Source organism: Aquarana catesbeiana, linkage group LG02, assembly GCF_042186555.1.
Source record: "Aquarana catesbeiana isolate 2022-GZ linkage group LG02, ASM4218655v1, whole genome shotgun sequence".
NCBI classification, from domain to species: domain Eukaryota; kingdom Metazoa; phylum Chordata; class Amphibia; order Anura; family Ranidae; genus Aquarana; species Aquarana catesbeiana.
The window spans coordinates 48,089,462-48,111,640 of record NC_133325.1 but is presented as its reverse complement, the minus strand read 5'-3'; the positions used below and the strand labels follow the sequence as shown (position 1 = coordinate 48,111,640).

General features: G+C 42.9%; 1 protein-coding gene across 3 annotated transcripts in view; it reads left to right on the top strand.

The window, feature by feature from the left end:
* The window catches only part of MYO7A (myosin VIIA), a 305,890-nt gene that overhangs the window by 276,763 nt on the left and 6,948 nt on the right, over positions 1-22,179 (top strand). For all 3 annotated transcript variants that reach the window (XM_073612854.1, XM_073612852.1, XM_073612851.1), the window contains 8 exons: positions 630-735; positions 3,646-3,759; positions 6,089-6,176; positions 9,774-9,880; positions 10,716-10,901; positions 15,617-15,733; positions 18,651-18,734; positions 20,736-20,855. In XM_073612854.1, the coding sequence (XP_073468955.1) occupies positions 630-735; positions 3,646-3,759; positions 6,089-6,176; positions 9,774-9,880; positions 10,716-10,901; positions 15,617-15,733; positions 18,651-18,734; positions 20,736-20,855 (922 nt within the window). The remainder of the gene's footprint in view (positions 1-629; positions 736-3,645; positions 3,760-6,088; positions 6,177-9,773; positions 9,881-10,715; positions 10,902-15,616; positions 15,734-18,650; positions 18,735-20,735; positions 20,856-22,179) is intronic.

Sequence of the window (22,179 nt, the reverse complement as noted above, 5' to 3'; positions counted from 1 at the left end):
CCTCTACGCAGTTTAAGGTTAAACCGCTTTTCTTCTGATTTTAGTGAATGGCCACGTATCTTATTAAATTCCCGTTCGCGGAAACATTTAATACCTATTGTGGGGTCACCAGTGCGGTATTTGTACATTGAAATTATATCCCCTCTCAAGCGTCTCTTCTCCAGAGAGAATAAGTTCAGTGCTCGCAACCTATTCTCATAACTAATATCCTCCAGACCCTTTATTAGTTTCGTTGCCCTTCTCTGGACTCTCTCCAGTTCCAGTACATCCTTCCTGAGGACTAGTGCCCAGAACTGGACAGCATACTCCACGTGCTGCCGGACCAGAGTCTTGTAGAATGGGAGAATGATCGTTTTATCTCTGGAGTTGATCCCCTTTTTAATACATGCCAATATTCTGTTTGCTTTGTTAGGCTCAGCAATGGCATGCAATGCCAAGTTGCTGCTATCATCTACTAGGACCCCCAGGTCCTTTTCCATCCTAGATTCCCCCCCCAGAGGTTCACCTTTCCTTTAAATTGTTCATGGCCTGGTTAGGGTTTTTCATGTCATTTTTTGGGAGCCAAATTACATTACAACATTAACAAGCTGATTTTATATAATTTAGTAACCCTTCTTTCCCTGGTGTAGGAATGGCTCCAGGAAGTACCCGCCACATCTGGTAGAGGTGGAAGCAATTCAGCACAAAACCACCCAGATTTTCCACAAAGTGTATTTCCCCGATGACACAGATGAGGTGAGAGATAAAGAAGAGAAGATGCAGAACACTGAATTTTTATGTGGAAAATGTCTCACTGAGGACAAAGGGTTCAGGGAAGGACTAGACTGAGGGCAGGGATGGGGGGGGGGGGGAAGGGGCATTTGTCCCCTGGCCCAGGACTAATAATATATGATTTTCTGATGGTCCTGAGTGGAGATACTCCCCTATCCAAACACTAATCAGGCTGGAACCTGCAATGAATGTCAGCTGTAGAGGTGTCTAGTCGTACAATCACCATGCCTGACAGAAGAAAGTCTTCCAGCATCAACTTCCTTTGCAGCTCTGAAGTATCATGCGGCCGGATGCTGAAAGTTTCAAGGAAATCAATACTGGAGCAATACAAACTTTGTGAAATGTGTTGTGTTTAATTGTTGAAACTGAACTGCAGGAAAAATAAAACCCAACCCTTGCAGAGGAACTCTCCCCGCACTGCAAAGGCTAAAGGCCCGTTTTATTTAGCAGTAACATAAAAAGCATGTCTACTTACCTTATTCCTTACTCTGGTAGCCTTCCTCCAAACTGCATAGCCGGTTCAACCAAATTGCTTCTTTTTGCAACTCTACTGGTCATAGGTACTATAACATCATCACATACAATGCAGGACAAGCAGTCTTGAATTGTAAGTTAGGTTACGAAGGGCCCACCCAGAGCATCGGAGAGAGGAAAATGGCACTGGAATAATTTTTTCTGTTCTCCCTAGACCAGTAATGGTGAACTTTGGCACCCCAGATGTTTTGGAACTACATTTCCCATGATGCTCATGCACTCTGCACTCTGGGAAAAACATCTGGGGTGCCAAGGTTCGCCATCACTGCCCTAGACCAAACAAGAATTTAACCCTTGCAGTGCAGGAGAAGCCCCACTGCAAGAATCAGTTTTTATTTTTCCTGGAGATCAGCTATCAAGGAAGCTGATTGATAGGGAGTATTTGTGATGGAGTCATGATATTTTATTTAGGTGAGTCCATATCACTCACAGAATCCATATCACACAGAGCAGAATTCATCTTATTTAGCTCATCAAGTACTTCACTCTTTACACAATTAAGTCTTTTAAGCCCCCTCGGTCCTATAAAGCCCCCCCCCTACACCTATAAACTGCCATAACTGGTTGGAGGTAGGGATGGGAAAGAATAGCTTATCCAGGATTCCCAAACTTTAAGAAACTTCTGGTGTGAATCCTTACGCATACTGGACATCTGCTCATTGACCATCATTGTGGTCAACCGGGTTTTTTCACACTGGAAGACAACCATATACACACTTATTTTTAAATGAGGGTGCACGGGTGCTCCAGGGTGGGGGTGGGAAGCAGTAAACCGGGCAGAGCTGCAATTTGGCTTTAAGCTTTAAAGTTCAAATTTAAAGATTAACTTGAAACTAGATCTTTAACTACCTCCTGCCTGCCGTATAGACAAATGACGGCGGGCGGGATCCTCTCTCGTTCTGGGATATTGTCACATGATGTTGCCCCAGTCTCATAGCCCATCACACGTAAGCAAAAAAAAGCTGGTTAATGGCTCTCCTCGCCTCGTGCGAGGAGAGGAGAGCCCATCAGCAGCATCTCCTCACAGGGGGAGACCTGTACAGATAATCAGAGCACTGATCATAAGTGCCTTGATAATCAGTGCAGCCCAACAGTGCCCATCAGTGATGCCAGTCAGTGCCCATCAGTAGTGCCAGTCAGTGCTGCCTATCATTGCCCATAAGTGCCGCCTATCAGTGCCCATCAGTGCTGCATATTACTGCCTCCTTATCATTGCCCTTCAGTGCCGCCTCATCAGTGACCATCAGTGCAGTCACATCAGCGCACATCAGTGAAGGAGAAAAATTACTTATTTAGAAAAATTTCTGACAGAAACTAAGAAAAACTATTTTTTTTCCAATTTTTGGTTCTTTTTTGTTTTTTAGCAAAAAATAAAAAAAAACAAAGGTGATTGAATGTTAGTTGTAAAAAGGTGTAGGTGTGGCGCTATTCCCCTTATAAATAATAAATGGTGATACTTAAAATAATATAAATGAAATTAAAAATGTTTGTCAAAACTTCCAAATATTTTGGAAAAGGGTGCTGGAGACTTGTACTTGCTGCAAAATTCCATTTAAAAATGCCTTTAAAAATAGGTGAAAAAAACTTTTTTTTAAAGTAGTAAGTACTTGTGTGTTGCACCCTCTGCCCTTTGCAGAGTGGAAATGAAAAGAATGTGCTAAAGGTGTTACATATACTCCAGATGACGTCTTATGTGACGAAATGCGTTGGGCGGAGTTATAGTACGTCTTTGCGTCGCTTCTAGTCAGGGCCGTGAATGTTTGTTTATCCGGCACCTGCTTCATTTTTTGCATGTGAATTTTAACAAAATTGTGAGTATATCCTTATACTTTTCTTATAAATAAACAATTTAAAAGCGGTATAAGGGGAATAGCGCCACACCTACACCTTTTTACAACTAACATTCCTTTACTCCATCTAGGTGGCAGTATTATGTAGAGGCAGCAATTACTTTCTCTGTCTCTTCTTCTTTTGATAATCAATTATTACACAGTCTCCTGTTTTGTACACTCCGTGGCGCAGTATCCCACACCACTTTCCAAAGGTGATTGAATACCACTAAACGAAAGTTCTATTTTTGTGAAAAAAAATGATAAAATATCATACGGGTACAGTGTTGCATGACCGCGTAATTGTCATTCAAAGTATGACAGCGCTGAAATTGAAATTGAATTGGCCTAGGCAGGAAGGGGGTAAAAATACCCAGTAATGAAGCGATTAAGCATGGATTTAATTGGGTACTATGAAGGACACCTTGTTTTTATAATTAAGTCCCATTTGCTGCTGTAAATTTACATCCTGAAAAGTCCCACTGAATGTTCAGCTGTTCATCTCTTACAGGCATTCGAAGTGGAATCTAGCACCAAAGCCAAGGATTTCTGCCAAGATATCGCCAACCGGCTGCTCCTGAAATCCCCAGAAGGTTTCAGCCTGTTTGTGAAGATCTCTGATAAGGTGACAATGGCAGGAGTTTGGAGGCTCAGAACATGAAATTAAATTGTGTGCTTGTATGTCGGCTCGTTTGGCGACACAATTTGAGGAGTTAGAAGAGAAGGCCACTTTGAGGAGTTCAGTTGTTATATTTGTAACCTAAATGAAAAGGGGACTTTTTTTCCAAGTGTAACTCTATTCTGTTTAAAAGTGGTGGTCCTGGGCTTCAGATGGTTCATCAAAACAGTATACATTTTCCAGACATCACTCTAGGGTTGTAGCGCCACGGGGATTGTTAATACCAGGACTTACCGTAAAATTTGTGCCGTTAATTCACTTCTCATGACGACTAGTTGCCATCCGGCACATACAGGGCGGTCAGTCCCAGTGGGAGAATGTTTTAGAGCTAAACGTAATTGCTTCCCACCTGTCAGTTATTCTAATGAATGCAGTGTAGTGGCCTCAAGATTGAAGGCACACAAATATAAACAAAAGGATATTGATAGAGCTGTATTGCTAAGGATAGAGATAGAGTCTTTCTTTTGAAACAGTTACGCAAAAAAGGCAACAGAATGTAAGGATCCAACTCTGTTAAAACTGTTACTTTTGTTACAACGTATTCACAGAAGTTTAATTCAGTTAAAAACATTATACAGTAAAACCTTTTATTGCGAGCATAATTCGTTCCGGAAACTTGCTTGTAATCCAAAGCACTTGTATATCAAAGGGAATTTCCCCATAAGAAATAATGGAATCTCAAATTATTCGTTCCACAACCATTTATTCATAAGTCCTTCAGTTTATAGTCTATATAAAAAGATCATAGCAATGTGATCAGGTTGTGTAACCATAAAATGTCCATCCACAAATGGAAGCCTCCACAAAGGGGATTAGAAGCAAAATCCAGCAGGAGCTCCAGAGTATAAAAAAGAAGAGAGGTGCCTCTAAGTGTAGCAATATGGTTACTGTTACTGTATATCAACCTGCGGGACCAATAATGTGGTGTATTCAATAGAATGCACTTCCTGCAATTTACAGTATGTAGGGTGCACCACAAGATCTCTGAGAACAAGAATTAGCGAGCACTGTCATGGTGCATCCTACTCATACGATAAAGGTCTATCTAATGTGTCTAAACATCTCAAATATCAGCTACTATATCAACCTTTGTGTTTTATGGGTTAGAAAAGGTTAAAAATCTGCCCCTGGAGGGGGGGGGGGGGGATTACACTGCAGGTTTCTCGAAGGAGAAGTCTGGTGGATTTTTACCCTTCATACCAGAAGACCAATGGGTATGAATTTTAAATATGATGTGGACCTTTTCCTTCGGTAGAAAAATATATCTTCAATAATTTATACCTAAAAAACGTATACTGGTACTTATACTACATTCATGCTCCCCGCTGAAACCACTGCCTGTGGAAGAGAATAAAGATTGCATATGGAATTTCCAGTAGTGCTGGCTCTTTCGTTTCATTACTCAGATGGTTCCTGTGCAGTGCACTTTTTTGGGCACCTCTTTGGGGGTCCTGTAGATGGATGTTGTGGCCAAAAGCTTCCCTTTAGAATTCAAATGCAGCTCTGCCTAAATAGGACCTGCTGCCTTCAAATTATCTCAGTGTAAAGCAATGAAGATATTTCCAAAGTAAGGGACAGTTATCTTTGGAACAAATCTCCCCAGAGGAAGAATTCCCCTCACTTCTTGTTCTAGTGACAACTCAACATTTTTGATTTTTCCCTCACTGTCTGTTCAGAACAAATAGAGAGTGTGAATTGGGGACACAGCAATACAAATATAACAGTGGTTCTAACCATTCCATGCTCTATCCAGAAAAATGGATTCAGACACACCTTTGTCAGAAACCATGATATCAGACAGAGACAGAAGTACAGTTAAATCACACTTGTTTAATAATAAAAGTAAATAGAACAAACGCAGTCAGAACATAACCAGAGCTCAGGAACCAGAATGGATAGTCAGACAAGCCAAACGTCAGGGAGCCGGAGATGAGCGTAGTAAAACAGCAAGCAGGATCTGGAGCCAGAAGGAATGTCAGCCAAGCAAGTCTTTTAACAGGAATGCAGGAGAGAGTCTCTGTGATGTTGACCAAGGTGAAGGCAGAGATCATCTGGGCTGGACAGCTTAAGCAGGCAGGACTGATGAGTAGGATATCATCAACAGCTGAGAACCTGTGGAGAGATAGGAGCTGGCAATTAGCCGACAGCTGAGCGGCCAGCTCAGAGAAGGAAGGGCTGAGCCCAGCCCTGACAACCTTATCCTTTATTCAGTTTTACTCCATCCTTGATGGGACTCACATATTTGGGCCAACTAAACCTGTTTATCTCTTTTCAGGTTATAAGTGTCCCAGAAGGAGATTTTTTCTTCGACTTTGTCAGACACCTGACGGACTGGATAAAGAAAGCCCGACCGCCCAAGGATGGTAAGATATAACTTGGCAGATGGCACATATATTCTGAAGGTGTTTTCTGCTAAAATGTGATGGCTAAGCGGTAGTGTACTTGATTCGTGCCTCTCGACTCTGGGTCTCAATTGATCTCTGTCAAGTAAGCTACCTGCCTACATACTTTTGTATTTTTTCTCCACTGTAGTTTCCTCTACAGCAGGGATAGGCAACTGTGGAGAGGTAGAGATCTACCTGAACAATGTGGAAGAGTGCAAATATCACCAGTGTGCAAAACACCTTTCTTTTTAAAAATAGATAACTTAGAAAAGCTCCATTAAAAATACAGAAGGTTTAAAGAGCTTAGGGGTCAGTAGAAATGAATTCAGAGGTCTGTGGTGGGTAACACAGAGTTCGGGAGTCAGTAGAAGATAATGCGGAGTGCAAGGATCAGGAGGAAGTATTGCAAAGTACAGAGGTCAGAAGTAATGTAGGGTGCAAAAGTCAGTACTATGTAATGCAGGAGTCACTAGAAAAAAATCTCTCATAGTGAAGGGGATTACCCTTTTGAGGCCGGGTCCACATATGTGCGGCTGCAGTTTTCAGCCCGGTGTCCAGTGCATTTCTGTTTAGCTGTTCAGATGTGATTCAGGTTCAAAATTTTGCCTGAATTCGCACCTGAACCGGACCCAAAAACACACAGGACCCCTTTTGGAAACTGTGCCGTGGCCTCCCCCAGACATGTGTGAAACGGCTCCATTCAGAGGCAGTCACACTCACATGTCGTGCAAATTGGATGCGGTGAAAACTGCATCCATTTCACACATATGTGAACCCGGCCTCAGACATTTGTCCTAGGAATAGGTGTCCCCATTGGAAGATGTCCCCTTACCTCCTGTTTCTGGGAAAAACTCTTGCATTTTGGCTAGACCCTCGCTTTCTGTCTTGGTGACATTGGTCACCTCTACAAATAACAAGATGATACAGTGGGGAAACAGACAACAATAAAAACTTGGCAGAGGCTCTTACCTTTGCCCACTTTATCCAACAAAAACAAAGGCTTTGCCTTGGGTAGGCTGTGATGCTGCGTACACACGAGCGGAATGTCCGATAGAAAAAGTCTGACGGAATCTTTTCATTGTCTATTCCGATTGTGTGTAGGCCTCATCGGACCTTCTTTTTCGAAAATTCTGACGGACCTAGAAATAGAACATGTCCTAAATCTTTCCGGCGGAACCAATTCCTATCGGAAAAACCGCTCGTATGTATGCTGTTCCGACGGACCAAAAACGACGCATGCTCTGAAGCAAGTACGAGACGTAAGCTATTGGCTACTGGCTATTGAATGTCCTTTTTCTAGTCCCGTCGTACGTGCTGTAAGTCACCGCGTTCTGGATGGTCGGACATTGGTCGGACTTTGGTTTGACCGTGTGTAGGCAAGACCGCTTGAATGGAATTCCGTCAGAGTTCCGTCGGAGAAACCTTTGGAGTTTAGTCCGCCGGCAAAACCGGTCGTGTGTATGTGGCATAAGATATAATTCTACCTATAGTATGTGTGTTTATATACATGTAAGAAATGTATACCCTTATCAGTAGTAATTAGTGTATTTTATGCTTTTATTTACTGTAACCTTAACTGAATACTTTCTATAACTGATAATCAGACCCGTACCTATCCCTGCATATAACACTCATTCAGTTTATATGGATATTTTTTACAATAAGCCTCATGAATGTCCTTCATCAGTTTACACCCTGGGATTTTAATGGAATTAGGGCCATATTAATACTTTGAGAGAGAGTAATGCCGCATACACACGATCGGACATTCCGACAACAAAATTCTTGTTTTTTTTTCCAACGGATGTTGGCTCAAACTTGTCTTGCATACACACAGTCGCACAAATGTTGTCGGAAATTCCGATTGCCAAGAACGAGGTGACGTTCAACACGCAGGACGAGCTGAGAAAAATGAAGTTCAATAACCAGTGTGGCTCTTCTGCTTGATTCCGAGCATGCGTGGAATTATGTGCGTCGGAATTGTGTACACACGCTCGGAATTTACGACAACGGATTTTGTTGTCGGAAAATTTTAGATCCAGCTCTCAAATTTTTGTTGTCAGAAATTCCGACAACAGATGTCCGATGGATCCTACACACGGTCGGAATTTCCGACAACAAGCTCACATCGAACATTTGTTGTCGGAAATTCCGACCGTGTGTACGCTGCAATAAAGGTGCTTGAGAGAGAGAGTAAAAAGCGCAAAAAAAAAAAAAAAATGTAAAGCAAGAACCCCCTGTAAGGAGTAAACGGAAACATCTGCCAGAATGTTTTTTTCCTTTTAATTATGGATATAGTGGGAAGGAGAAAGAAACCTGTGTCAGGTTTTGTTGTTGGCTGGGTTGTGATTGACGATATCTTGCAAGGAACACAGAGATAATAATCTGACCAAGGTCTTGTCCACTCTTCCCAAAACAAAGAAAACATTTTGTGTGGAGTTCTACTTTAGCATTTATACAGACAGCACAAACTATTTACAGTGGAACTGAATTAAAAAAAGTAAATACTTGCTATGTTATAGGGAACAGCAAACGTGCATATCCTGGTACGTGAGGGTGCCTAAGCACTCTTGTATCAATAGCCTCATATCTGTATATCTGCACTGTGAGATGTAAGGCACTGCTTCCTCTGACTGCTGGTCTTAGCAGACTTGGAGTGATCATTGTTTTTCTTGCTGGAGGCTCTGACATGAGGCAGCAAAGCCCTGCTTCTACCAAGATGGCCGCCTCCATACAGAGGCACCGTGCAGAACAAGGTAGGGTAAAACAGTAACAGGGAACAGATTGGCTGCAGGGTGACCACAGGCAATACTGGTGACTAGTCCTTATTGCCATCTATCCAACTCTTTTTGGGCTCAGTCTCCAGAGATCAGTTCCTTTTCAATACAGTAGCTGTATCTAGAGTCAAAATAAAAAAAAGTAATTGAAGGTAATACATTTACTGCCTAACTGTAGTGGAAACTCTTTTACAGCACCTCTTTGTCAGACAGACGCCTTTGTTAGACAGGCCTTGCCTGTTCAAAGCTTGCTGTGATTCCCCTGACAATTGGACATTATGGGGAAGATTTACTAATACCGGTGCACAAAGAATCTGGTGCAGCTATGCATAATCAGCTTCTAGCATCAGCTTGTTCAATTAGCCCCGGTTCACACTGCTGCGGCTTGTCGTGCGACTTGAGAGTTCAAAGTCGCATGACAAGTTGCACCTCATTAACGGCAATGGAACTGTTCTTATCGGTTCAACTCACGTCACTCAGCCTTACAAAAAGGTTCCTGAGCTACTTTGGTGCAACCTCAACACGACTTGCATTGACTTCTGGTAAAGAAGTCGTATGCAAGCTGCTATGAAGTCGCGCAGGGATGTCGGATTCAAAGGCGCACGACTTTTAAGCCGCGGCACTGTGAACAAGGGCTTAAGTTTTAACAATAAAACCTGGCATCTGATTGGTTACTATTCACAGCTGCACCAGATCCTGTGTGAACCAGTTATAGTAAATCTCCCCCTATGTGCAGCGTGCATAGTTACATTTGTTGTTTTGCCTCACAATGTTGTACAATGCTATATGTTTATTGCAGGGATAGTGCCTTCTCTCACCTACCAAGTGTTCTTCATGAAAAAATTGTGGACAAATACAGTTCCTGCAAAGGATCCTATGGCTGACTCCATCTTCCACTACTACCAGGTATTCTCATTTTACTCTTAAAGCCCCACCTTATACCTTCTTATAAACTTCTTCGATCTTGTTCCAGTAAGGCTTCTTCTACCTTTCGGAAAGCCATGCCTCTTTTCGTTATAAGTCAAGTCTGTTGGTAGGTGTGCATACGCTTTAGGGACCCTGGTGCATTACTACAGCAGATGGTTGGGGGCTCTGAGAATGTACAATTGCTGACGATAATTTATCTGACATCGGGGCCCAGCTTGAACAAGGAAAAATGTGAACCGCTTATTTTAAAAACGTCCTTGATTTGCCCGGGTTTGGTCAAAGTTTATCATTCAGAGTAAAGGGACAGCTTTACTCGATCACGCTTCCCTCCTCTTGCTAATACAATAACACACTTCACCCATGCTATGTCCTCCTGTCATAGACCATGAAAATACCCAGTACTGCCAGATTTATGGGAGCATAAGACCCTCTCTTCCCACAATGCAGTGCTTGACATCTGAATGACCATGCCCAATCACTTCCAAATGGTGTCAGGTAGAAGATTATCAGCCCTGTGTAACCTTTGACAAAGACCAACATGGGGATATTACCAACTGGGCTCCAGCAGGCAATCATGGCTTCTAGAGAGCATGGAGAAGGTTTGTATCATCAGGAGAAGATAGGCTGTCAAGAGAACCTGAAAGTACCCTCAATCTTTAAGATGGCCTTGTCTTCTGAACACAGTAGCATTTGAAGAGACCAAACGTGTCATATTTTGTCAGTTGCGTAGCTTCTTTATTTATTGGCTCTCATGACTGATTCAAAGTGGTAGGCTCCTTTAATGTATTCTCCCTAAAATGTGTCATATTTGCAGGAGCTCCCAAAATACTTACGTGGATACCATAAGTGCACGAGGGAAGATGTCCTCCAGTTGGGAGCTCTGATCTACAGAGTCAAGTATGAAGATGATAAGTCCTATTTCCCAAATATCCCCAAGATGCTGAAGGAACTAGTCCCTCAAGATCTCATCCGTCAGCTGAATCCCGATGACTGGAAGAGGGTAGGTCAAGAATCTTGTTTGCCTTAATGCTAATTCTACATAATTGGATCTCAAATTTGGCACTTATTGTGTTTAAAAACCAATTGAAGTTACAGAAATAGATATACTGTCAGATCCATAGTCAAGCTCCATCTCCCTATTCAATCTTACCTCTGCTTTCCTGTTACATCGGTAGTGCAGAGTAATGCCCTGTACACACGATCGGACATTCTGACAACAAAATCTATCGCATTATTTCCGTTGGATGTTGGCTCAAACTTGTCTTGCATACACACGGTCACACAAAGTTGGTCGGAAATTCCGAACGTCAAGAACACGGTGACGTGCAACACGTACGACGAGCCGAAAAAAATGAAATTCAATAGCCAGTGCGGCTCTTCTGCTTGATTCTGAGCATGCGTGGCACTTTGTGCATCGGAATTGTCTACACACGATCGAAATTTACGCAAACGGGTTTTGGTGTCGGAAAAATTTAGATCCAGCTCTCAAACTTTGTGTGTCAGAAAATCCGATGGAAAAAGTCCGATGGATTCTACACATGGTCGGAATTTCTGACAACAAGCTCCGATCGCACATTTTCCATCTGAAAGTCCGATCGCGTGTACAGGGCATAACTATGCAGTCTAATGCTGCGTACACACGATCAGATTTTCCGACGGGAAATGTTGGATGTGAGCTTGTTGGCAGTAATGCCGCGTACACGCGAGCGGACTTTATGGCAGACTTTGCCCGGCGGACTTTTCGACGGACTTTATGACGGACTTTCTGAATGAACGGACTTGCCTACACACAATCCACCAAAGTCCATTGAATTCGTACGTGATGACGTACGACCGGACTAAAATAAGGAAGTTCATAGCCAGTAGCCAATAGCTGCCCTAGCGTGGCTTTTTGTCCGTCGGACTAGCATACAGACGAACGGACTTTTCGACCGGACTCGAGTTCGACGGAAAGATGTAAAACATGTTTCAAATCTAAGTCCGTCCAACTTTTGAGAAAACAAAGTCCGCTGGAGCCTACACACGATCGAATTGTCCGACGAAATCCCGTCTGCCGGGCAAAGTCTGCCGTAAAGTCCGCTCGTGTGTACGCGGCATAAGTCAGACCGTGTGTACGCTCCATCAGACAATTGTTGTCGGACTTTATGCCAACAAATGTTGGCTAGCATGTTCGCAAATTTTCCACCAACAAATGTATGTTGTCGGACATTCCGAGCGTGTGTACACAAGTCCGTTGGACAAAAGTCCAAAGTACAAATACGCATTCTCGGAATCAAGGATGAGCCGGAAGCGCTCGGTCTTGTAAAACTAGCGTTCGTAATGGAGATATCACGTACGTCTTGTACATCACTACGTTCGTAATTGTTGGCCAACATTTGTGTGACCGTGTGTATGCAAGACAAGTTGGAGCCAACAACCTTTGAACAAAATTCCACGGTTTTGTTGTCGGAAAGTCAGATCGTGTGTATGGGGCTTAATAGGCACTAGAATTAGACCCAGTAGTCTGTAACAGACCTGGCAAGACATGCCCCCTCTCTTCCTCTGTAGTACAAGTCTGCCTGAAGACATGTGATAAGGGGTACAGCTGTTACTCAGCTCTGCCAGCACAGAGCACGGGATTGGAAGACCGGGAAGCAACATTTTCACTAAGATAAAAAGGTATTGTAAGGCATTTCCATCAAAATTCAATCACAAAACGTAACATGCAGGGGTACAGATATAAAAAGGCTTTAAGAGCTCAGGTTATAAAACTAAAATCTGCAGGCTTATAAAATGTTATGCTTTAATCTCTGAATGAAAAAGTTACACCTGCAGTCCAACATCAACAGTGCACTGACACTTGCAAATGGAAAAATTGCAAAGGCATAAATATTGTTTTAAATAGTGGCAATGGTACACTAATTGTTGGGTTTTCCTGGCAGGAAATAGACCATGGCATCTAGTGAAGATTCCGCAAACATTCGCCATTGAATTTCATTACAGGAGAAGCTCGTTTTGGCTGGGCGTCTCCAGTGGATCACAGGAATGCAATTCGTTTTGCACTCCTGTGACCCGTTTTCAGTAGAGAGTGGGCTAAAGTCTGCTCTCTGCTGACGTCACGGATATTAGTCCAGGCACCGTGTCATCCCGACAATAAAGTCTGGATCCGCCAGGTGCCTAGACTGACACCCAGCTCAGCCTCTCAGCGAGCCGCCGAGACCCTCAGCCGGCCGCTCCCACCACCTCCTCAGCACTCCAGTAAATGAGGACGGTGCAGAGCAGAGAGCTGTGACTGACAGTCTACAGCTCTCTGCTCGGGGATCTCTGAAAACCGGGTGATCGGCGATGTTTGATCGCTTGGTTCTCAGTGTAGAGGCGCCGGGGGACAGATGCAGCATCCACCAAGGTAAGTATGAACGGGAAAAAAAAAAAATTCCTTTACTTCTCTTTTAACGCTTCCAGCTTTGGAATTTTATTATGATAATGCAAATCTTTAAGCTTGTTGGGGTACGTGTAAACCTTACTGTGAACACTGAAGAAAATGGAAGAGTAAAGCCGGGTACACATCAATCGTTTTTTTCGTTCAACCCAGCAGGGTTGAGACATACTGTATACAATGAAACTTAGCAGGGATGGTGGAAACCCCTTCAATAGATCTTGGCTATAAAAAAAATGTCTTCATCTGTTTAGGCCAATATGTATTCTGCTACATATTTTAATAAAATCGCAACAAGCGTATATTGATTGGTTTGCGTAAAATTTAAAGCGTCTACAAAATGAAGAATAGATTTATGGCATTTTTTATCTGATTTTCTGATAGATTTAATTTTAGTTATCATTATATAAAATAATGAATGTGGGGGCCTTTTGGTGGGCGTGATTTTTTTTTTTTTTTTTTTGGGGGGGGCAGCATTTCATTCTCGGGCCCAGGCAGCACAATGTCTTAGGCCAGCCCTGGTTGCATAGGTAGCTGGTAGAGGCCCCCAGAGTAGTAAGTAGGCTGTATCATATATAGCAAGGCCTGAGGAAGGTATAGGACAGACTACTGTTGGTGCGGGTCAGGCCAGGGGCCTCACGGGGGATGCTACTGTCATGGAACCAAGGGTAGGATACCATGCCCTTAAAACCTTGGAGTAGGCGATTAGCTGATGCTGAGCAGGAATGGGTTAAAGAGCAAGAGTGCTCCCTCACCACATACCTGTGCACATGGAGGACATTCAGCTTAGAAGAGCTACACATATGTGTAGTATGTCTTATGTCTTTACAGCTTCATTTGCTTATCAACGCTAACACAATATTATTTTAATCTGTTTGTATTGTTGGAAAATGACATGCCATTGACTAGGATTGCATGCATGCTGATGTCTGCATACATACATTTTAGAGAATGACCTTGGTCTGAGCCAATGTCGTGCCTCGCCTGTGGTCTGTACAGCGGAATATCTACAGAAACAAGGGATCGGAGCTAATATTTGGCATTGAAAATTGCATTGCAACTGCTATTAGACATGTGCAATTCGTTTAGTTCCGAATTCGTTTTTTAACGAATATTAACAAACTCGTTAATTTCGGAAATTCAAAAATTGGAAATTCGTAAATTCAGAAATTCGAAACTCGTAAATTCGAAACTCGTAAATTCGAAACTCGTAAATTCGAAATTTGTAAATTTGAAATTCGGGTTTCGGAAATTCGAAATTTTGGAAATTGGAAATTTTGGAAATTGGAAATGCGGAAATTGGAAATTTCGGAAATTGGTAATTTCAGAAATTCGAAATTTCAGAAATTGGAAATTTCAGAAGTTGGAAATTCAAAAATTCAAAATTAGGAAATTCGAAAATTCAAAATTGGGAAATTCCAAAATGCAAACATTTGGATGTTTGGAAATCCAAAAATAAGAATGAAAATCTGAACATTCAAAAGAGTGAAAATCTGAAAATTCAAAAACCCGAAAATCTGAAATAATAACTAATAATATTAAATATTATAGGAATTTCCTTTCAAATTTGGCTGTTAGTGAACGTATTTGAACGAATTATCTGAAATAATGAATGCCGTATCTAAACGAATGGAACGTAACTATCTAATAATAATAAATAACAATAATAAAACCTTTTTATTATTATTATTTATTATTAATCTGTTCCATTCCATTTGTTTAGATACGGCATTCTTTATTTCGGATAATTCATAACTTCAGATAAATTTGTATTAGTTACGTTCACAAACAGCTAAATTTGAAAGGAAATTCCAATACCTATAATTTAATAGTTAGTTATTATTAGTTAGGTATTATTTTGAATTTTACTGATTTTCTTTCTTTTTTTCGGATTTTCGAATTTTTGAATTTCCGAACATCCGAATTTTCGAAAATTTGAAAATTCGGAAATTTGGAAATGCGGAAATTTGGAAACTCAAAATTAGAAAATTAGAAAATCCGAATTTTCGAGTTTCTGAATTTTCGAATTTCCGAAAAAAGCCAAAAAACGAATGAAACAAAAACAAAAACATTTTTTGTCAGTGCACATGTCTAGTTGCTATACATTGACAGAGAGGTTCTTGGTCAACCGTTTCCATTGCCTATGTGCCACAAGTGCAGTTCTGTTAAGGGATTTTATTGTTTTTTTGGAAACCAGTCTAACTATTTAAACATTTTGGCTATGTGTGTGCTTATTTTCATTTTTATTTACACTAGTAAGAAAAACTAAATATGTTTAACACTTGCATGTTCCTCTGCAGTCCATTATCGCCTACTTCAATAAACACGCAGGGAAAACCAGAGAGGAGTCCAAGGTCGCTTTTCTGAAGATCATCTTCAAGTGGCCAACATTCGGTTCAGCCTTTTTTGAAGTCAAGGTAAGAAATATCTTGGCTCTGCCCATATTCTTCTCCAATCGCCCTCAAAACCCTGGATATTCTACCCATTTCAGATGAAGTTCTGCTCTCCCACCAGCCATAACCATGGAATGCCCCAAGAGATCCAACATAGTTATAAAGAATGCCAAAGGATGAAACCCCAGAACTTTCCCAGTATGAGGCATGCCCTGCAAGTTGGGAAATAACAGTGTTTTATTTAGATTTCATTCTGTCCTACACACATCAGGATAGTGATTCCATTTGGCCTATGTCTGTTGTCCCCAATATTGCAAGATAATTACGGCAAGGAAGGAAACTAGAATGACCACAGGCTTACATAGATCTAAGGTAGAGAGCTTTCAGAGAAAGAGAAAATGATTACATGTTATTGATTTGCCAAGAGTTCTGTGACTCCCTTTTAGAATTAAAGAAGAATTTCAGGTATGTACCATTTTTCATAGTTGCATTGGTCCAGCTTGGACCAATGTAATTACATATATACCATAACTGTGGGATCCCTCTAGAGCAGTGGTCTCCAAACTGCAGCCCAGGGGTCACGTGGCCATTTGCTTGTTTTTATCTGGCCCTTGGGGCACTATTTCATCTACTGATACCAACTGTGGGGCATAATTCCTCCCAATGACACCAACGATAGGGCACAATTTCTCCCAATGACACCAACAATGGGGCCTAATGCCTCCCATTGACACCAATGATGGGGTACAATACTTCCCACTAACACTAATAATGGGGCACAGTTACTCCCACTGAAACGACGATTGGGCATTATTTTTTACCACTGATGTCAGGACCTTCCTACTCCCAGTGGCCACAGTCTGGCCCCCTAAAACCTGAAGGACAGTAAAATGGCCCTTTGTTTAGAACGTTTGGAGACCCCTGCTTTAGAAGCTGGAAATCACTGTAGTAGGCACCTCTACGCCGATGATCTCCACTAGCTTCCAGGTCCTGTGCTGAGCAGCTGACCTGCTACATTCTGAAAACAGGAAGTTGGCCACTTGGCAATTTCTCCCAATGACACCAACAATGGTGCATATTGCCTCCTATTTACACCAACGATGGGGTATAATTCCTTCCACTGACACTAATAATGGGCACAGTTACTTCCACTGAAACAACGATTGGGCATTATTTTCTTTCACTGACATTGGGACCTTTTCTACTCCCAGTAGCCACAGTCCGGCCCCTCTTAAGTCTGAAGCACAGTGAACTGTCCCTTCATTAAGAGAGTTTGGAGACCCCCTACCCTAGAAGCTGGAAATCACTGTAGTACGCACCGCTATGCCAGTAATCTCTACTGACTTCCAGGTCCTGTGATGAGCAGCTGCATTCTGAACACAGAAGGGTGGCCGCTTGACATGGGCACCATTCAGAGAATGCTTTGCATTTTCTCAATGCTTTGCTTGAAACGGGCAAATTGGTGCTTTTTTTTTAAGTGTGTTTTTGTGCCATGGAAACGCAATATTTCTGAGCGTTTTGCCGCACGTTTTTGATCGTTTTTTTGTGCAAATGCAGTAATTAAATTAAAAATAATAAATAAAATACACACATAAATAGTAATAGTCATAAATAAATAATAAATACGATTATTAAAAATAAATAATGAATAAAAAAAAAAATGATTACAATAAATTAATTAACTCTAACTTTAATATTAATCCCTAACCCTAATCCCTTACCCTAATATTAATCCCTAACCCCTAACCTAACAAAATAAATAATAAGTTAATAAATAATAAATAAATTAACCGCTAACCCCCTAACAAAAAATGTAAATAAATAATAAATAAAAGCAGATGAAGAGGCTGAAAAACATGGCAACAAATGATAAAACAGATGATATTTTTCTCTATTGGCTAATAAAAAAAAGCCAAAGCGCAAAAATGCTCTAAAAACTCTGTACAAAAACGCTCAAAAACCCTCATACAAGCATAAAAAGAAAAAAAAAAACAGTCAAAAACGCGACACACAGGTGTAAATGCAGCCTGATGCCGCGTACACACGAGCGGACTTTTCGACCGGACTGGTCCGACGGACTTCCAACGGACTTTCCCAACGAACGGACTTGCCTACACACGATCACACCAAAGTCTGACGGATTCATACTTAGCTGCCCTAGCGTTGGTTTTTGTCCGTCAGACTAGCATACAGACAAGCAGACTTTTTGGATAGAAGTCCGTCAGATTTTCAACCGAAAAAGTCTGCTGCAGGTTCGATGAAGCCCACACACGGTCGAATTGTCCGCCGGACCAGTCAGGTCGAAAGGTCCGCTTGTGTGTAGGCGGCATAAGATCCGATTCACATCAGCCCCATTATGCCAAGTCGGGCTGCTTTGCCCAACCCAGTCCCAACACATAAGCAAGGCAGTGTGCTTTACACCCTATTGCTTCAGTTCACATCCATGCGCTGATAGGACAGTTTGCATTTTCGCACAGCGCATTCCCAATGAGCGTTATGTGTACCTTAATGAATTGGTTGATATGGAAGCATAATCACTTTCCTTGTGTAAAATAAAAAATAAAAAAAATCAACAGGTGCAGTTAACTGGCACCCTTCGAAGCTGCACATGCTTCCCCATCACTCCCTTGCTGTCCAAATAAACCCATGAAAGTAAAAAGAAATACCCGTTACTGTACTTCCAGGTATAAAGGAGAACATTACTCTCACTTTTGACCAATGTGGTAGCACTGGTATTTGGCGATTCACCCAGCACTCTGATTTGGGGGTAGGGAGAGGGTTCTCAGCTCTGGCTAACACGGTTGAGTGGCAGGAAACTAAATTGGGGGTGAATGCAGCTGCAGTGAAAACCAGCAACCAGGTAATATTTATTTTTTGTGATGATTTGAGCGCACAAGACATCTCTGACCTGGAAAACAACTGTTTATCTTTTTTTTCTTAGCAAACCACAGAGCCTCATTTTCCAGAGATTCTCCTAATTGCAATTAACAAGCATGGCGTCAGCTTGATAGACCCCAAGACAAAGGTACAGTACATATATATATATGTATACCCTGCCTTCATTCTAATAGAATTGCGGTTGGAGCTCCCTTGCCAGCCTGTCACAGGGAGAATATGACGCAAACTGTGTGGGTGAATGTCAGAGACAGATTTGTAGTTATCATGATTCATGAGTTACATTAAAAAGCAAATTCAACCTTTAGTTTAAATCACCTGAAAACCTTTCACGTGTATCAAAATAATAGATGTGTAAAGACTTGCAGTTTTTTTTTTTAATACAGTCACAGCCTGAGTAGAAAAGCCTGTCCCCTGCCAGCAGCTGCAGAATGGGACCCTTGCTGTCTGTGAGGTCGGAGTGGTCTCTCTGCAGAGCTCCAGCACCGCCCATGCTGGGTCAGACCTATAGCTCTGCACTCAGTAAAGCTCATGCTCCCTGATGATTGGAGAGCACGCACTGGCTCCAACCAATAAACCAAAAGGGAACATTTGTAACAGGAGGAACTGGGACACACCAAGGTGGGCGGAAAACAATCAAAACATGAAATGCAGCACAGACAGAGATAGGGGGGCAGAGTGTGGCACAGACAGAGGTTAGAGGGGCAGAGTGCAGCACAGGCAAAGGTGGGGGGGGCTAGATGCAGCACACACACAGTTGGGGAGACCAGGTGCACCACTCACATAGGTGGGGGGACAGGGTGCAGAACAGACAGAGGTTAAGAACTGGGTGCAGCTCAGACAGAGGTGGAAGGACCGGGTGCAGCTCAGACAGAAGTGGGGGACTGGGTGCAGCTCAGACAGAGGTGGGGAACCGGGTGCAGCTCAGACAGAGGTGGAGAACTGGGTGCAGCCCAGACAGAGGTGGAAGGACCGGGTGCAGCTCAGATAGAGTTGGGGGTCCGGGTGGAGCTCAGACAGAGGTGGGAACTGGGTGGAGCTCAGACAGAGGTGGAGAACCGGGTGCAGCTCAGACAGAGGTGGAGAACTGGGTGCAGCTCAGACAGAGGTGGAAGGACCGGGTGCAGCTCAGACAGAGGTGGAAGGACCGGGTGCAGCTCAGACAGAGGTGGGGGACCGGGTGCAGCTTAGACAGAGGTGGAGAACTGGGTGCAGCCCAGACAGAGGTGGAGAACCGGGTGCAGCTCAGACAGAGGTGGAAGGACCGGGTGCAGCTCAGACAGAGGTGGAAGGACCGGGTGCAGCTCAGACAGAGGTGGAAGGACCGGGTGCAGCTCAGACAGAGGTGGAAGGACCGGGTGCAGCTCAGACAGAGGTGGAAGGACCGGGTGCAGCTCAGACAGAGGTGGAAGGACCGGGTGCAGCTCAGACAGAGGTGGGGAACTGGGTGCAGCTCAGACAGAGGTGGGGAACTGGGTGCAGCTCAGGCAGAGGTGGAGAACTGGGTGTAGCTCAGACAGAGGTGGAAGGACCGGGTGCAGCTTAGACAGAGGTGGGGGACCGGGTTCAGCTCAGACAGAGGTGGAGAACCGGGTTCAGCTCAGACAGAGGTGGAGAACCGGGTGCAGCCCAGACAGAGGTGGAAAACCAGGTGCAGCTCAGACAGAGGTGGAAGGACCGGGTGCAGCTCAGACAGAGGTGGAAGGACCGGGTGCAGCTCAGACAGAGGTGGAAGGACCGGGTGCAGCTCAGACAGAGGTGGAAGGACCGGGTGCAGCTCAGACAGAGGTAGAAGGACCGGCTGCAGCTCAGACAGAGGTGGAAGGACCAGGCGCAGCCCAGACTGATGCTATAGTGCACATTTTCGTGGAGGTTAACAGTGATTGGAACAATTTTCCTAACCTGGCCAGTCAGTTATGGTCAGCAGCCGTCTGATGCATAGACATCAATTCTTAAAAAGTCCAGATGTCTGAACGTCATCTCATGTCTGGTAGTACTTCTCACCATCCTGTGTTTCCTCTCCACTAGACGGCATTTAGTTTAACAATAGGAAGTGGCAAGTACCAGGATATGTTATATAGTATATATATATCACATGACACTAGAAGTGTAACGGATGTTCTCCCTGCAGGATATTTTGGCCACCCACCCTTTCACAAAGATCTCCAACTGGAGCAGCGGAAATACTTACTTTCATATCACCATTGGGAATCTGGTTCGAGGCAGCAAACTGCTCTGCGAGACTTCACTGGTGAGCTAATCATGTATTTATTTTTCTCCTTCATATAGAACTGACACTATAACACTGCACTTTACAGAGAACATTGACCATTCACATTGCCCCCAGCCCCATAAAGAACTTAAGCTAGTTTCAGACCTCTGTGCTGGGGGAATACGCGCTAGCATGCACATTATTGCAAAGCCTGCAAATGTGTGCATTGTGGTGCTGTAGTGCCATGCATTCCTAATGGAACCCCAATGCAGCTTGTCAACTGATGTCCATTTTAACATAATGCACAAGGTGCGTTGTGGTGTGCCACCTTTTTTTTCATGCATTTAAGTATATTAGAGAGCCCATTAAATCACTCAAACATAGTGCAAAGTAGTACACGTTGACATGCTTTGCGTTAAAGCACCACAAAAGTGTGAAACCTAGCCTTAAAGTAAACTTGAACTACAGATTTACTTTAAAGAGTAACTCAGTTTTTGCAAAAGTAATGTGCATGGGAGGGATTTCAGAATTATCAGTTAACTGCTGCACTTGCAAGGTTCTAATGAGGAAATTGGCAGGGTGATTTAGATGTGATTTCCCTGTGGGGGTATTCTTACCAAAAATGACATTTTTGTTGCAGAGGATGCCAAAAAAAATGTGGACTTCTGGGAAAATCAGTGAGTCAATTACACAAGCAGGAAATGATATTTATAGGGGCGGTTCTGTACACATCTGTGTACAGAACGCCTCCAGGTTGCCATATTGCATTGTATTTTCCAGAAAATTACAACATTAACATTAATAATATTTTTAATAACATTAAATTGCAATATGACTTGTGTAGAAATTCTATATATGCTACATTCTTTTTTTATTTGCTATTTTTTATATTTGCTATTTGTTTTCCCATGAAAGTGGAGTTACCCTTTAAGAGCTCATTCACACAGGCACTAAAGCTCTGTACAGTGTGCAGAGCCATTTATCCACTTTTCCATCCTAACGCTGAGCTGCGTGCAGGCAGCCCATATTAGTGAATGGACACGCATCGGCTGTATGGTCTTGGCCACACAGCCAAGTTTGACAGGTGCATGGACCCAGACACAGAACCTATGCATCCAGGGCCAGGCCCATCCTGCATACCTGTTGATCTCGGCTGTGTAAGTAAAGTAAGTCCATACAGCAGATGTATGTAGATTCACTAATATGAGCTGCCTGCTCATAGCTCAGCGCTAGGACAGTTAAAACATAAAAAAAGGGGGGGGGGGGGGCGGCTCTGCTCGGGGCTGAGTTGCCCATGTGAATGAGCCCTACAATATTAATGTAAGTTTTTGCACTTTATATATATATATATATATATATATAT